Raw genomic sequence first — 17565 nt, forward strand, 5'->3', positions numbered from 1 at the left:
GCCCTTTCAGGGCCTGAAGGGGCTCCAGGAGAGCTGGAGAGGGACTGGGGACAGGGGATGGAGGGACAGGACACAGGGAATGGCTCCCACTGCCAGAGGGCAGGGATGGATGGGAGATTGGAAATTGGGAATTGTTCCCTGTGAGGGTGGGCAGACCCTGGCACAGGTGCCCAGAGCAGCTGTGGCTGCCCCTGGATCCCTGGCAGTGCCCAAGGCCAGGCTGGACAGGGCTGGGAGCAGCCTGGGACAGTGGGAGGTGTCCCTGCCCATGGCACAGGGTGGGACTGGATAAGCTTCAGATTCCTTCCCAGCCTAAACCAGTCTGTGATTCCACAGCTCCTGGGGATCCTCCAGTTTCTCCACCCCCACTCCAGAACCACTGCAGTGCTCTCTGCCAAAGGACACGTCCATGGGAGGCTTTTTCTTCTCCAGAGTATTTTTCTTCCCAATGCATATACACATCCCAGTGTACCCAGTGCAGAGATTTTGATGATTTCTCTTTCCTGCTATTGTTCTGTGCCCTCCAGACCTAATGGACAATATTTTTTTTTTTTTCCCTCCAACTCTAACAAAAGTTGATGGAAAGCTCAAGGTTTCAGAATTGCTGAGCTCAAGTCTCTGTCAGTGAGTGACCATTTGGAAAGGCACCTCACACCGGGTTTCCAGTTGCTTATTCCAGGTGGCAACCACAGCCTAACAGTAATGGAAAGTGTAAGAGCAGCAGCCCAGGACAGTGAGTAAGCACTGCAGACACCCAGGATGGAGCACGTCCCCCAGGTCCTCAGCCACGCTGGCCACTGTACACAGGAGATGCTCCATGGGGTTAAGTGGGAGCTGCAGGGCTCTGGGCCTTCTAGAAAAGAAATAATTTCACTTCTGAACGTGCCTGAGTAGCAAAGAGTTAAACATGGAAAACTCACCCCTGCATCTGCTGGTTTTGCTAGTTTTCAAGCTTCCAAACTTAGAAGAAATATATTTTGCTGCCTATGAAAAATCTCTGTGTAGAGCCCATAGGTTGCTGTATAAAAATAACAGCACTAATTTTAGAGAGCAGTGTAAATTGCATTCACCACTCTAAAAGGCAAAACCAAGCCAAATCAGAAAAAAAAAAAAAAGAATACTTCAAATATGAAAGTTTTGATATATCCAGTTGGCAAAAAGCACTTCTCTACCAAATTCAATTCTCATTTTTTTCAGCTACTAGCAATATTCTTCCCTCTCCCCCCAAGATCCTCCATTTAATGGACAAAAAATAGTGTTTAAAACAAAACAAAAGCAACTTTGATTTTCCTTCCTTCTGTAACTCAGCCCTGGAAACTCCAGCCCTTTTCTAGGAGCCCCTGAGCTGCTCCCCATCACACAAAGCTACCTTTTCTTTTCACTTGTAGCTGCAAATGCAGAGGCTCTTCCCCTGAGTGCTGGAATGAAAGCAGCCCTGAAGACTGGCGGGTGTGACCCCAGCGTCCTGGCCTGGACATGCTCTGCATCCAGAGGAACTGCGGCGTGCAGGGCTCAGCCTTACCTTCCCCAGCTCCTTCTTTGTCCAGAGGAGCTGAAGGGTTTGCAGCAGTACGAGTGGGTCCTGGCCTGGAGGAGGGGGAAGAGAGAAAAGGAGGGAGAAAAACAAAACAAAACAGATTTATTGGCTCTGTAGAGGCAGCCCAGACACACTGGGGCATTGTTTCACCCCAGAGAAATCTGCTACTCCATGCTGGAAACCACCAAGCTCCAAGTGCCAGTCAGGATTAGTGTGTAAAACCCTGCACTCTGAAATCCCAACAGAATCCCAGCCAGGCACGGCTCGAACTGGGCAGCCCCTGGCTCCTGCACTCGCTCCAAAGCTGTGCAGTGCAGCTCCAGCCCTGCTGCGCTGCTGCTGCTGCTGCATGCCCTGCCCACCCCCAGCCCCTGCTCAGGTCCGAGGGATGCTCAGCACAGGAGCTTTCCATGCACGGCTCTGCAGTGCAAACTCCGCCAGCCGGCGTGGAGGAGGGTGACTTTGGGCCAGGACAGGGTGTGCTCAGGGGGGCTGCCATGCCAGGCTGGGCACAGGAGGGCTGCACTGGGATTCAGGCAAGAGCGTGCCTGAGGAAGAGGCAAGATGAAAGACTGCTGGGATAAGTGGCAAGACTAAACAAAGAGGGATCAAATATTTCCAAAAAAGGTTATTTGGAATTTTCTTCTTATTTTTTGCCTAGTTATTGCAGAACTTGCATTCAGTTGTTCTTTTGTGTGTTATCATTCTTCATACAGTCATCATACCATTATTCATCATAGCAATATTCATCACACCAGCACTTCTAAAGCAATTGTTTAGGAATATTTCATTTTGAAAGCAGTAACATGTTTGATATCTGATTCAACTTAATTCACAATCATTTACTTATGAAACCACGACACAAAATATTCTGATGAAAATCATCTGCAGCATCAACAGTTAAAATGTGAAGAATGAATTTAAAAAGCTGAATGAACTCTCCAAACCAAGCCTCCTAACACACTTCTTCTTATGTTTTCATACAGCCAAAAGAAAAATGTTAAACTGAAAAGGAAACTTCCTTTTAATCACCTTCTGTGTTTTACAATTCCTAAAGAGCTCATTTCCAAATGCTAGATTTCATGCTCAGTATCTCATTGCACCTCATATTTCACATCACAAAAGAACTCCTTCAGCTGTGAAAGGCTCTACCTCATCCAGCTGAACTCTGAGGCACTGTATTTATAAAATACTTGAAGTAGCAAGATGATTACTGGTTGAGCCAAGAGCATGATAATATTCCCATTATCCACTAACCTCTGGGAAACACCAGCCAAATTAAAAATGCCACATTTACAATTCACAAGATAATATTTTCTCTCATCTCTGGTTGTTCTGAAATGTTGAACTCTCCAAACACTGGCTGTTCTCAGCTACTGCTCCTCCTTTGGAAAAATAAAAGGCTCTTTTTACACCAAAACAGAAGAAAAGCCAGACCTCTTCTCCCCAGTAAATTAGCAAATTACAGTCAAATTTAGTCCATGTGTGTGTGCCTATCTGCACACTCTCCTCTTGGCCTGACTCCCAAAGAAACTTATACACACAGAGGAAAAAAAATGAGAATGCAATGCAGTGTGTAACCAAATCCACTGTAAATCTGAGCTGTAATTAATGCAGGGAACAGGCTGGAATGATACAGGAAATGAGAGCAGTTAGGAGAGCAGTGTTTCACTTCACATACAACCAATAATTCAACTTGTTAAAAGCTTTCTAAACCTCAGTCAACAAACGCAGCCCTGTTCTTACTGACTGTTTCCTACCTTACCTCCCTGCCCCTGAAAGGCGAGCTGATGCCTCTGCAGTCAGTTGTGAGCAGGTCAGCAGTGCCAGCGTGGCACTGAGCAGTCCCAGGCACACAGGGACACCTTCCCTGCCCCAGGGCTGAGCTATTTCCACAGAGCGCCCCTGGAGCACGGCACACGAGGGACACGGACCTGGGGGAGACACTCCGGAGCAGAAAGCTCCAGGGGCAGCTGAGAACCCCTTCCAGTGCCCGAAAGGACTCCAGGAGAGCTGGAGAGGGACACAGGACAAGGGGAAATGGCTTCACAGTGACAGAGGGCAGGGATTGAACAAGGAGAAAAACTGAGAAATCTGCTGGTGTCTGCACAGGGCTGTTCCCTTCCTCACCTGGTGAGGCTGCTGGGAATCTAAGGATGAGACACAGCCAGGGGCTAAACATAACAAAATCACCTACAAGCAGTTGCTCCCAGAGCCAGACATAAACAGGAGAGCAAAGCCACCTCGTGCCCTTGTCTCGTCCCAGCAGAGGGAGGACATGGCAGTTCCTGCTGGGCCTGGAGCTATTCATCCAGACACTCCAGATGAGACAGGAGATGGAAATGTCAAGGCCCATATCGTTTGGTCTCCTGAAAGAAATCAACAATTCACCTGCTCTGTCTCCTGCAGGACCTCCTTGGAGGACTGTCCTACTCTGACTTCTCCTGGCACCCCTAGAGAGTGAGAAATTAATGTCTTTTCACAAGGGTAATTAATCCATATCTACTGCTATACTCTGGTGGGATACCAGATAGGTACGTGCCCATCCACATCCGAGAAGGAACAGGAGAATCAGCAATAAACTAATACCAGGACATTCAAGGAAAAACAACAGGACCAAACAGGGAATTTCACAAGCCTTCCAGAAAAACCTGGAGAGCTTGTGGCTGCTCCACACAGCAGGGAGCGAGGGAGAAGTACAAGGGAAGGAGGGATAAAGCAAAGTGACTGAAAACCAAGTGGTCAGAACTGAACCACAAGTGCATCTGAGCTCAGCTCTGGACAAGAACAAGGCAAGTATGGGGTGTTCCCACCAAGGACACCCAGAAGCTCCACTGCTAAAGAGAATTTCAATCCTGCAGGGTCTCCTGAAGAGATATCCAGCTATTAGCAAGGGGCATTCTATCAGCAAAATAAAACCAAGAAAAACAACAAAAACTGAAAAAAAAAACAAACCAAAAAACCCAGCAAAAAAAAAAAAAAAAAAAAAAAAAAACAAACCACCAAACCAGTGTGGAAAGTCAGAGAACACCAAGTCTCCCTGCTCCAGCTGTGAGCAGCTGCTGAGGAGGGTCAGGAGATGTGTCCCAGGCAGCTGAGCCCTTCCAGTTCCTAGACTGAGCTCAAGAGAAAGTGCTCAGTCTGACACTGACCCCTCACAACTCCCAAAAAAGGAGGTTGCAGACCTTAAAACAGCTGCAAAAGCCTCACCAAATCAAGGTTTGAGCATGTTAGTGGAGCTCTCAAAAAGACACATCTGCACCAACTCCAACAAGTCACAAAAGACCTCAAGCTTTGGCTCTGACAGTTTCTCCCAATAGCATGTTCCTGTTTTAAACATTTGACATTAATATATTTCCTTTGAATGTTTTTAATTCTGAAAATTAATGAGTTCTGCCCTGAACCTGGTACCAAAATTGCAGGAGATGGTAAATCAAATGTCTTCCAGTTCTCAAGATCTGTGGTTACATTTCAAAACCATATAAACCACAAGGCTTATATTTTTGAGTTAGAAAAGTGCCTTTGAGGAAAACCATAAACTACTTTCTGTTCATTCTCCCCATTTCCTTTGTGCATCCATCACTCAAACCCTGCTGTGATCACAACAAAAGCAGTGCCTGGGGGCTGGTGAGGTAAGCACTGGATTTGCTGGTGAGGTTTGCAGTGCTGTCTTTACAAGATTCTGCTGCATTATTCACCAGTGCAGCCCTGGCAAGAGAATCCCCTGCTCTGACTGAGCCTCCTCTCACCTGAGGAAAGGGTGACATCCAACCTCAGAGGAGGAATTTCCCAAGGAAAAAACTTCCTGACACATTCTCTTTGTGCCCAAAGCCATTAAATGCCTTGTGGCCCAAAACCTGGAAGAATCCCAGTCAGCAGAAGAAAAGATACTGAATGAGAAAAAAGCAACCCCAAAGAAGGTGGGAAAAGTGAGTGAAATGCAGGGTCACAGCCCCTGTGATAGCTGTCACAGCTGAAAGCCATGGACAGGAAAAGTCAAGAACAAAATGTTAATTATGAACCACAAATTTATGGAATCACAGACTCCCCTGAGCTGGAAGGGACCACCAGGATCACCCAGCCCAGCCCCTGTCCCTGCCCAGACCCCCCAAAATCCCACCCTGGGCATCCCTGGCAGCGCTGGCCAAAGGCTCCTGGAGCTCTGGCAGCCTCGGGGCCGTGCCCATTCCCTGGGCAGCCTGGGCAGTGCCAGCACCTCTGGGGGAAGAACCTTTCCTGCTCTCCAGCCTGAGCTGCCCTGGCCCAGCTCCAGCCATTCCTGGCTCCTGTCCCTGTCCCAGAGATTGATGCTGCCCTGCTCTGCTGCCCTACAATGCTTATGTTTTCTTTAGGCAGCCAGCTTGTCCCTCTGTCCTGCAAGTTAACTGAATTTCAATAAACGTTTAATAGAACATCCAACTCACCCAGCAGACAATTAGTGCATTTTTACTATTACTTATTGTTTTGTGTGCCTTCTGCCCCAATAAATCCCTGGAATCTGTTCTCAGTGACAACTCCTGCTTATCTCAACACGTCTTTGAGATGTATTTCTGAAAGAAAAACTAAAATTCAGGGTATTTCCATGTCCCCCTTAGGGCAGGTGGCCTATTTGGACTTTAAAACTCCAATACCTCAATGAAGACAATGCACAAGCTGGGGGTTTGGGTGAGCAGAGCCATTCACCCTCTCCTGTTCCAGCAGCATGAGGGGCACACTCACTCTGGGTCATTTCAATTGCAGGTGAGGACAAACAAATTGTGTGTTATATGTGAATTAATCAAAGTCTCTTATCCAAACCTAGTTTGTCTCAAATTTGTTCAGAAGCGGCTGCAGCTCATAGCAAGTGTGTGCTCGTTTTGCAGAAGAACAGGTACAGAAATAATACCACTTACATGGAGCAAAAATTAATGGATGCATTTTCTAGTGCCTAAATTTGAACCTCCGAGGACAACCTGAGCTAACTAAAAAGGTACAAAATTCCTCTGTAGAAACCTACAGATTGTGACACCTTCCAGGTGTTCATGCTGTGCCCCCTTTAATGAGCATATGTAACATAAATAAACCTTTCAGCTGTTGGTGATGGACCCGAATCTCCCCTGGCTGCAGGGATGAGTCTCCCCCTAAAGACTGAAAGCAGCCAGAGGTGCTCCCTGCACTGCTCGGGTCGCAGTTCCTGCAGGGACAAGGAATGCTGCCAGGACAGGTTGCTCCATTTCCACCACTGAATCCAACAGAGCCAAATTTACAAGAGGATCTGATGCCACAAAACTATTTCATTTCAGAGACAATACATTGCTCTGCTTTAGCCCCCTTCCCAGAGCTCCAAGACTCTCTCCCCATCCCAACAGCCCATTCCTTCACTGTGCCTCCCACAAAAGGCAGATATGCTTGAGAATGTCTAACTGTGCATTTAGCTGAACTCATGCAGCAAGGAAATGAAGCAAGAAGATGGAGAGTCCTTCGTTATTTGGCCTGTCTGGCTCACTGCAGCCTTGGCCCAGTGTCCAGTTTCAGCTGCTGTTTTCTCATCCACAGAGCTTTGAATTCAGCTGCACCGAGCCCTTCCCATCTCGGGAGAGAAGGAACCACAGCAGTGACCACAGTTCTGAGCTCCTCACACCACACACGTCCCCTGCAATTGTAACATTAAAGACAGAGCCTTTGGGGAGGCCTGGAAGTCCAGGTTCACCATAGGAATTAAAGGCATTTCTTACCTGTTCCTCCAGCTCTTCATCCACACATTTGGATTCCCCTTCTGCACTAATGCAATCAGTAGGAGGATCTACATCAGACAGGAGGGGAAAATATCCCAAAATGCTCTGAGTTCCTCACTTATAATCACCTGACTTTGAACATCAGCTCATTCCCAGTCACCAGAAACCTCTTACAAGATGAATGGTTCCACATTTCTTCATTTATCAACCAGCTGTGACTGCTCTGTTTCTCCAGCCCTGTGACAACAGCCACCTCCTGTTGCCTGCCCCTGCGGCCTCTCTACAGCAGATGAAGATTCCCATAGCTGGGATTGGTACTGAAATAAAGGGGTCACAATCACCTAACACACTGCCACAAGCTAGCCCAGGCATCCCTGGGAACCACAGAACCAGTTTATGTTTTGTTCACAGGCCAGATGGAGAAGTCAGCTGGGAGCGATAACCCCAGCCCAGTTCTCTGCCTGTACTGAGAGCAGGGGCAAAGCTTTATTCCAACCCAACTGAGAGGACTGTTTCACTCAGCAGGAAATATTTTGCTTCACTTTAGGGAGGAGGTCAGAATCTAGAGGCCCTTTTTGTGGCTCTTTATCATCTTCCAGACAGACTTAATTCAACAGAAATGTCTAACTCAGTGATGCACCTTGCAAGATACAAGACAGCAACGTTCATGAGACTCTGGTTTGGGACTCTCTGTTAATGTACCAACATGCAATAATCTAGCACAGAATTAGTCCTTCTGAATGTGTGTTCTCTAACACCCTTGCATAAGCTTACACCAAGCACACAACCACAATGGCTGGGGCATCTGGCTCTGCAGGCAATAGTCATCTCATGTTCCTCACTTGGTTCTTCTAGACAAAAGCCAGAATTCCTCAGGTGCCATTAGCTGAGCCCACACTTTCCTGGAATCACTCTGTGAAGCCATACCTTGTTCTGTACTGACTGCATCATTATTGAAAAGGCAGAATTAGGAGCTCAGACAGAAATACAAGGGAGAATGAGGTGCACAGGGAGAACACAGGGAAACTGCCTTGCTGGAGAGGGAAAAGGGAAATGAACAGTGTATTGAAAGCAAGAGAAGTTGTTCTGGAAAAGAAACCAGCCTTTCTCAATGGCAACAAAAATCATTCTCTAACTAAAGGCAAGTGAGATGCTTTCCATTCTGAGAAATCTGAGTTATGAAAACATAATAGGAGCCTCCACATTTGGCTGATACATGCTTGATTTCTAAGTGAGTCAGAAGTTCACATTCTTCTACTGCAGCCTCCCAACTGAAAACAATCCCCACACTTCAAGCACAAGAATAATAAAGCACACATATGCTTCTTATAAAGCAATCCTTACAAATAACCATGCCTTTTGTTTTCCTAATGGCTAAAATTCATCATTTCCCCCCAAAAAGCTCAGATCAAACAAAATGCACTCTCATTAAAAGAGAAGGCTCGCTTGGCTGAGCACAACAGGCAGTGACATTGCCCTCTGATTTTCTTAGTGCTTTTTGTCAATGGAGAGCCTGGAGAGCTGCTCCCCAGGCTCTGTGGGGCAGGGCAGGCTCAGCGCAGACCCCTGTGCTCCAAACAGGGGCTTTCCTCCTCCTCTCCCCTCAGCAGCCCTGAGAATGTTCACATTCCTCTCTCTCCCAGAGTGTGCAGACACCTGAGCAGCAACAACAACAACAACAACGCGGAATCCCAGACTGGTTTGGGCTGGAAAGGACCTCAAAACTCATCCAGTGCCACCCCTGCCATGGCAAGGACACCTCCCACTGTCCCAGGCTGCTCCCAGCCCTGTCCAGCCTGGCCTTGGGCACTGCCAGGGATCCAGGGGCAGCCACAGCTGCTCTGGGCACCTGTGCCAGGGCCTGCCCACCCTCCCAGGGAACAATTCCCAGTTCCCAATATCCCATCCAGCCCTGCCCTCTGGCACTGGGAGCCATTCCCTGTGTCCTGTCCCTCCATCCCTTGTCCCCAGTCCCTCTCCAGCTCTCCTGGAGCCCCTTCAGGCCCTGGAAGGGCTCTGAGCTCTCCCTGGAGCTTCTCCTGTCCAGGTGAGCACCCCCAGCTCTCCCAGCCTGGCTCCAGAGCAGAGGGGAGCCCTGGAGCTGCTCCATGGCCTCCTCTGGATCTCTCCAGCAGCTCCAGGTCCTTCCTGTGCTGGGCCCAGGGCTGGGGCAGCACTGCAGGTGGGGTCTCACCTGAGCAGGGCAGAGGGGCAGAATCCCCTCCCTTACAACACCTGGGCACCACACCCAGCATGGGAGCAGAGGGTGCCCTTCAGAGCTGGTGCCAACTCAACAAATATAAATGAAACCTCATCAAGGAGTTACCCAGCTCTGGGACATCCTTGCAGTGCCTGAGATGACCCAGCCTGGGCAGCAGAAACTTCCCTTGCACAGGAGTGAAGGAGCCTGTCTCATTCTGTCGCCCTGAACAAGGTGTTACATCACCTCAGACAAACAGAGGTCATTTGGTGATGCTTTCAGTGCACCCTGGCTGGACCACAAGTGCAGCAATCTGTACAGAAATAGCAATTCTAAAAATAACACCAAGAGGTTGCCTTCTAGGCAGTTAATGAAATCCAACTTCATAAAAGCCTAAAAATGTAACAACCATAAACCTTTTGCAGGTAGTTGTCAATACTCCCACATGGTTTCCTCCTCTGTCAGAGGGGCTCTAACCTCAGAGTTAAGTGCTCTGCAGCACCAGGATGACAATCTCTGGCACAGGACAGTGGGATACAGGTGGGAGGGGAGCAGAGCATTGCAGTCCCTCATCCCCTTCCCATTTTACACCTGTCCTTCCACCCTCATGGCCAGGCACAGCCAGAAGGGTGGTCAAGGCCCTGAGCTGGGTGGATCCCCATTCCTACCGAACCAGGGTCCGCACTCCTGTGTTCAAAACTGTTTAAACAAAACCCACAGCTTCATCTTACAGTTTTTCTTTTCCTTCAGAAATTCAGCCAGGCTACCCTTACTTCCTTTAGGCACCAGCTCCATGCATTTTTCCAGTGATGAAGAGAATTAGGTTTTGCTCCCATAAACCAGCTGGGTGTTGAGGGAAGAGTGAGGAGCGAGTCGCCACCACATTCCCAGAAGGAGGACAACAATCAGCACCATGGAATGAACCCTTCCTCACATCCCACTGTCCTGCCAACCTCCTCAGGCCAGCAACAGGAGGATCTGTCACAGCCAGGGTGCCAGTTAATGCTCTTACACTGACTTTATGGCACTTTCATAGAAATGGGAATTCACTTGAAAAACACTTAAAAGAGCATTCCAGAAAACGAACCATTTCTTCTTTCAAACTTATCAACCGTGCAACGGGGAAGAAAACTCATATTGTCCAGGATAAAAGGGGAAACTTCTTAATTATGTAAGAGACTGAGACTGCCAGGAACAGCAGCAGCCCCAGAGGACTCAAGCACAGGATGGGAAAGAATCATCAGATCCAGAGTACTATCATAGAGCTAAAATGATGTCTGTTTTTTTGCCTCCAGACATCTCTGGAAATCCCCAAGTTCTAAACTTAACAACATTAATTGTGCATCCTAAGTAGTTTTATATGAAAAAACCCACCTGGTAATTCTGAAAAGCTGTAGCACATATTTTGAAGCCATCCAACTTTCTTTTGAGAACAGTAACAATAGTTTGATTCTTGTATAAAAGACATTCCCAGCTTGTCTTCTGCCAGTTCCCTTGAGCACGTTTCAGCAGCAGCACGGATGCTGCATGGTCACTGGTGGTCCTGAGCCAGCCAGGCCCTGGGCAGAGCCAGGAGTGCTGGGCAGTGGGGGAGTCACCAGCCTTGCAAGTGTTCAAAAAAGGTGAAGATGTGGCACCTGGGGACACAGTGACATGTTTACTGGGGTAAACAAAGAGGAGACCCATCTGTCCAGGCTGAACCAAGCCCCCCAGAGGCAGAGGGAAATTGCTGCTTTGCTTATGTTGCATAAAACAATGGTTAAACCCCTAAGTTAAAAGAATTTCTCCTTCTTCCTCTGGCTAATTACATCTCAGAGTGTTACATTAAAACTCCATCTCTGGAAGAATCCCAGACTAGTTTGTTGGAAGGGCCCTTAAAAATCATCTCATTCCAACTCCCCTGCCATGGGAAGGGACACCTGCCACTGGACCAGCACTGACACTCAGCATTATAAGAACCTTCAAACAATGTGTTCTTCATCCATATTTCTGCTGCAGCTTTTGAAAATCCCACCCTCAGGTTCCAGGAACAGCTCCAATCACATCCAAATCCTAAATCTGCTCTCTCCACACACAAAGCTCTCCAGGTCACCCTGGAGTGTTTGCAGAACTGCCAGATGCTTTTCCCAAGGCTGGCTGGCTCCAGCCACCTCTCCAGGACACACTGCAGACATTGCACAAGGCTCAGGCAGAGCCTTGCCCAGTCCCTCACACCACGCTCCCACTGACTGCAGAGCTGCCTCTGAGCCCTTCCAATGCTCCTAGCACCAAATCCATGGTGCTAGGCCATGGCCATGTAAAAGATCTCACTGCTACTTAAGACAAAAGTAGCGATGGCTGTTCCCTTCCAAAATTTATAGCTGCACCTCCTAGATAAAAAAAAAAAAAACAAACCAACTACTTTTGACAAGTCCTGCATGTTAAAATCATAGCTCTGGGGAGGCTAAGTGGAAAACCAGGATACCTGTCAGCTCAGCATCAATGTGTTTGAAGGGATTTGGTGGTTTCCATGGTGATGGGGAGGGTAAGGGGCTGCCTGGTTCCCGCTCTGACTGACGCACATCTCAAACAATCGCTCTCTTCCTGTTCGTATGGCACAAGAAAAACAGGATGCTGAGAGGTGTTTATCTGAGAGAGCGAGATAAGCAAGCGCACTGTGAGTTCTCAGAGTATAGGAGTTCACCAAGGAGATGTTATAGACTTTCTGTGGAAAAAAAGAATCCCACTGCTGCCGTGCTGAACGTGATTAAATTATGCATGGAAAAGTCCCTTCCCTTGGAAGCGCAGGAAGGCGTGCAGAGCTGGCATATGAGCCCTGAATACCAATGGAAAGTCTCTTTAGTGTGTGGCACCGAGTTACAGTGCTGAATGGAAGCAGAGAGCCAGCTCAGTGTGTGATATCTGCCACCCCAAGCCCTGCCTGGGGCCCGCTGGGGGGTGGGTACTGCGGGTGGGGGGCTGCCCTGGGGCTGCACAGAGAGCTCAGGCTGCTCTCAAGGGCTCTGTGCCCATGAGCACCAGCTCACAGGCACTTCTGAGGCCTCCCACCCACCCTGAGGCACTTTGCAGCACTGTATATGTCCCTCAGTGCCTGACTGAGTGGGAATCTGCCCACTTCTCATCCCAGCTTCATCAGTGACAGAACCTGCAAACCACACAGTCAGTAATTACCTGCTCTCTAATCACCATGAGCTGCACTCTGGGGTTCAGAGCTGAGAATCTCATGTCCAAAAGCACAGCAGCATTGTCCAGGGCTGGTTCTGGAGCCGGGGAAGGCACCTTCACACCCCTGTCACACGTGGAACAGGCAATACCCCTGTCCAGAAGCTGGGCAATGCCCAGGGCCTGGCTGGGCATACTGGAACTGACCTAGGGTCACAATGGCTTTAATGCATCTCTCCTGTTGATTTCCAGAATCACAAAACCTCCTGAGCTGGAAGTGACTCACAAGGACCATGCAGCCCAACACCAGAATTCCAGCTGTACCCATCCCATCAATGTGGCTACCAAAGCTATCCCATCACAGCCAGGAATTGTTACAGCTGAGTTCTCTAAGTACAGGCCTGATCCCTAAAACCCTCTAAGACACAACAGCTGAGCTTTGCCACCTGTGCCACCCACACTGAAGGAGACAGGGTAGGACAGATCTGTATGAGAAAGTGGATTTCTGCTTTATGCAAATTTTGTTTTCCCAGTCATTGCACATATTTAAGACAGTATCAAAGGAACAAAATGGGAACCCAATCATTGTCTCTGGCTTGGCTGGCTTACAGATCAACTCCCAGCCTTTAATTCTAGGAAGTGAGTGACCACGAAGCCTCCTGACAGCCAAGGGCCCCCCTTTCTCCATCTGACCTGCTGTTTGTCTTGGAAGTAGCCAGGTTAAGGCTGTCCCATTCAGCCTGCAGCGGAATGTGGGGCAGATGGAAAGAGGGAAAGACAGACAGAGAGACACTGCAAAGATTGAGACAAAGCCTGCTGGTGGGATGAAAGAGCGTGGAACGAAGGCAGGGCCCAGCCAAGCCAAACAAAGTTTTCCTTGAGTGATTACATCTGCTGGAGGGTCCCCAGCTTGCACTCTCCTTGCTGAGAAATTCTTTTAATTGTGTCTAGGACATTTTAAAAATCCCAAGAAAAGCTCCTCTGTAATTGTTGGAGCTCTGAACTGTGTGAACTTTTGTCGTGCTGAATCGCCAATAGCTCACTGCAAACCTCTGCCACCGAAGCAGGGCTTTGCTGAGGGAGAGCCCTGGGGAGGGAAAGCTGCTAATAAATCTCCATTTCTTTTCTCCCGAGGAAAAACAAACAATTTAGACAAATTCTTATCCCTCCCAATGTCTGTATATCTCAGTGTAAAGTGCATCCAGCAGAAAATGAAAAGAGATCCGTTCTCAGATTAGCCAAAATTAAGTAAGGTTAAATGAGCAATGTGTAGAGCCAAAGCCTATAGCTCTGTGAAAAGGGCACCTTCCAGGGGGCCAGGAGAGATGGTGGATCTTCCACAGCCACCACAGCACTCCGGGCTGGGTGAGGGAGGAGAGGAACAGTGAGGCAGGAGTGTATAGTCAGCCCCTGCACCACACAGCACCCCAAGGTGCCACGGGCAAGTCCTTGCAGATATGAAAATCAACACTTTTGAGCCAGAAAGACAGAGAAATATTAGTAATCTTCAGGGGCTGTGATCCTGCCTTGACCAGACACACTTCAGGTGTTATCTGAATGCCACTGCCCCAGGCTTCACATCACAGGTCCAGATCCCTTGTCTGTGGCAAACCATCCTCATCTTCAGCTTTGTTTTCACAGCATTAATTTCCCTCCACCCCTCACAGTGATAACCAGAAATGCCAGAGAGTTGACAGGCTCCAAGTACCTCATTCCTCTCCTTCAGAACCCACACATCTGCCTGCACGCTCAGGTAACGGGGTATTTGTGTTTGCCACATGGGAATTCAGTCACTGGAGGTCACTAAAAAGGCAAGGCTCAATGTCAAAGATCAAATCAAAAATAACAAGGTGGGTGAGCTGCCTCCTGTGGCCACAGTCACACAGCTCACTGTGCCACAGGGTGGGGTACCCTGGTAAGGAGGGAACACCAACACGCCTGTGCCCATAAAACAGCCACCAAATGTGGGCTTGGCGTCTGCACGTTTCCTCAAGCACTTTACACAAATACTTGACTGTACTGCATCACCTGGCTGGTGCCAAGACATTCTACTTAGAACATGAGCTGTCCAAAAGCAAAGTGAGTTATTCTCATTAGAATCACAGAATATCCTGAGCTGGAGGGACCCACCAGGATCACCCAGCCCAGCCCCTGGCCCTGCCCAGACCCCCCAAAATCCCACCCTGGGCGTCCCTGGCAGCGCTGGCCAAAGGCTCCTGGAGCTCTGGCAGCCTCGGGGCCGTGCCCATTCCCTGGGGAGCCTGGGCAGTGCCAGCACCTCTGGGGGAAGAACCTTTCCTGCTCTCCAGCCTGAGCTGCCCTGGCCCAGCTCCAGCCGTTCCTGGCTCCTGTCCCTGTCCCAGAGCAGAGCTGGAGCTGCCCCTCTGCTTCACCTCCCCAGAAAATGAACTTGGCCAAAACACAGATCTGCTCTTGCTGGGCCAGGGAATTGATGCAACTCAGTGAAGGCTCCAAGGTACCAGCAGAGGAGCAAAGAGGTGACTTGTGCCAGGACTGGGTGCCAGGGCATGAGGGAGAAGGGCAAGAGCAAGACCTTTCTCTTGCAGCTGTGATTCAGTTGTTTGATCAGTCAGCCCTTCCACTTGCTCCATTCTGCCAGAACACACATCTTTCCTTATAACACAGAACTCACAGTACTGACTGCACATCAGGCAGTGACACCTACCCTTCAGTCACCTGCAGGTTTTATGTGTTCTGCCATGCAGAAGAGAAGACTCCATCTGAAGGCAAACTCGTACATCAGCCCCAGGACAGGATTTCTCAGCTTGCTGCTCATGGGGGTGCCATGAGCTGATACCTGATCCCCTGGAGCAGAGGCACCAGCACTGCCAAAGGACTGGTGCCAATGCACAGGTGGAAGTCAGCATCATCCAGATTTGTTTTTTTAAACAGTATGCCTTACAGAAACTTTAAAACAGTATCTGTAATTTTAGAACAGAATTTATCCTTATGATAGGCATCCTTTCCAGGTAGAACCACCTCCTCTGTTCCCAGACCCTGCATTTCAGAAAGCACAGCACAGCCAGGATCATGCCATGTGAAAAACCAGCTCAGTGTCTGTTGAACTTCAACACCTCAACAAGGCTGAAGGAAACTTCAGTGGAGAGAAACACCAGATATGGCAGAGGGAAGGGGGACAGTCAGAGCAGGCGGCAGCTCAAAGACACAGAGCCTGATCAGGACCTGTGAGCAAAGGGACTGGTGCCTTCCTAGCCCCAGGTACAGGGAACAGTTTGAGGGCCAAGGAGCACCATTTGAGAAAATTCACTGCAATAATCCCAGTCCTCAAAACTATGGAGGGATCCCTGAAAACCTCTAGTTTGCTGGGGAGGAGGTTGGGATTTTGTTTTATGCTTATTTACCTCTTGTTATTGTCCTGGTAGATAACGTTCATTTCCAGTAACTGTTGTCCAAAGTGGAAAAGGAGGATTTAACAATAAATGCAAGAGTCCATCACAAGTTATGGCAACCCATGTAGTCTTATGAAACAATAACACACCAACATAAAATAAATCAGTGCCTTTTAATTTAACAATGTAAATTACCCTCCCACCTGCTGTGACTCTCCATAAGGAGAAAAAGCTGGCAGTGTGTTTACCAAGCTGTCTATCCCAGTCCCATTCTGCACTGGCCTCCTGCCCTGGGGTTAGACTGTAGGACTCTGTCATCTCTTGCACTCGTATGACCTAAGAAAGGGAATGTGGCCTTTTTCCCACAAGCCCAGAGTGAGAACATCATAAAAGCTGAACTTTAGCCCCCTTTTTGGGCAGGCAGCACAATAGCAAGGAGGATGCTGTTACTCCCCAGAGGCTCTGCTGCTGAAAAACATCACCAAGCTCAAGTAAAAGGTCAGTAGTTAGGATTGCATCTCTTGTTTTCTTCAGTTTTCCTCCTCCGTCAAAGGCAGTTCAACATTCTTTGCACACCCCCCTCCCTCCTTCTGAGAAATGCAGGAAGGAAGTGCTTGCAAAATAGTTTAATTTAAAAGAAGGCACAATCACACACAGCAAGCCCTGCTGCAGCCTCTGAGCAAGACGTGTCCACTGCTCCCCGTTCCCACTGCAGCACAAACCAGTCCCTCCCTGCCCACACCCGGGGGCAGGGCTGTGCTCCAGCACCTGGGCTGCAGAGCTGCAGGCAGCCCCTGCTCCCCCAGAGCACCCAGCACATCTGCCAGGGCTGAGATGTGCAGCAGGACCAGAAGGTGCAGGGAGCCCTGCAGCCTCCCAGGGCACTGCATGCCACCAGGCACCAAGTGGCAGCACCGCGGTGCTGGGCTGCAGGACAGTGTCACCTCCTGTCTCCCTCATAACTTGTGCTTGTTTGATTTCACAGGATGTTCTTCCACCAGGGCTTGCTACCTGAAACTTGCTAGGGTTTGGGAAGGCATTTGGGACTGTTAGATTTAACTTCACCCTTTTCTTCACGAGATTTATGTGAAAGAACCAGAGTGGGTGGAAGCAGCTGTTATACTCCATGCCTTTTTGCAAAGAGGAATGTAGAGACCAGCAGTCAATTCCTGGAAAACTCCTTCATTATTCATCAGTTTCTGCTGTATGATCACATATCCAATCTAAACATCATTCTTCCCAGGCACATGGTGTTTTTGTAGCCCTGGGCAAACAGCACTTACTATCTCAAGCCTATTTCTTTGTCTTTTCCAAGTCTCTGGCAGTCCCAAGACTTCCCTTGAGCCATGAACCACAACAGCCACACGTCAGGACAGGCTGACAGTCCCTGCCTGCTCTCCCTTCTTCGAGAATTCCCAGTCCTTCCAGCCCAGTGTCCTGACACAACCCCCTCAGTGCCTGCAGTGGATCCTGTTCCAGGGTACCACGTTCCCCTCATTGCTCGTGGGTTTATCTCCAGCTGGCATTCTTGGACTTCACAGGACAGTGCCAAAAAACCACAGTCCTGTCTCTGCTTTAACC

At 48.9% G+C, this 17565-nt stretch overlaps 1 protein-coding gene across 11 annotated transcripts in view; it reads right to left on the reverse strand.

Annotated features, from left to right (window-relative positions):
• EXD3 (exonuclease 3'-5' domain containing 3) overlaps positions 1-17565 on the reverse strand; it is a 253822-nt gene that overhangs the window by 176195 nt on the left and 60062 nt on the right. For 9 of the 11 annotated variants that reach the window (XM_032751447.3, XM_030286950.4, XM_032751444.3 and 6 more), the window contains one exon: positions 1523-1587. The exons of 1 other annotated variant lie outside the window; for it this stretch is intronic. Coding sequence is in view for 8 of the 10 variants with exons in the window: in XM_030286950.4 (XP_030142810.3) it covers positions 1523-1587 (65 nt within the window). In the remaining 2 variants the exon portion in view is untranslated. One more of the 11 variants, XM_072936628.1, reaches the window with a different exon arrangement.

This window comes from Taeniopygia guttata, chromosome 17 (assembly GCF_048771995.1).
Source record: "Taeniopygia guttata chromosome 17, bTaeGut7.mat, whole genome shotgun sequence".
NCBI lineage: Eukaryota > Metazoa > Chordata > Aves > Passeriformes > Estrildidae > Taeniopygia > Taeniopygia guttata.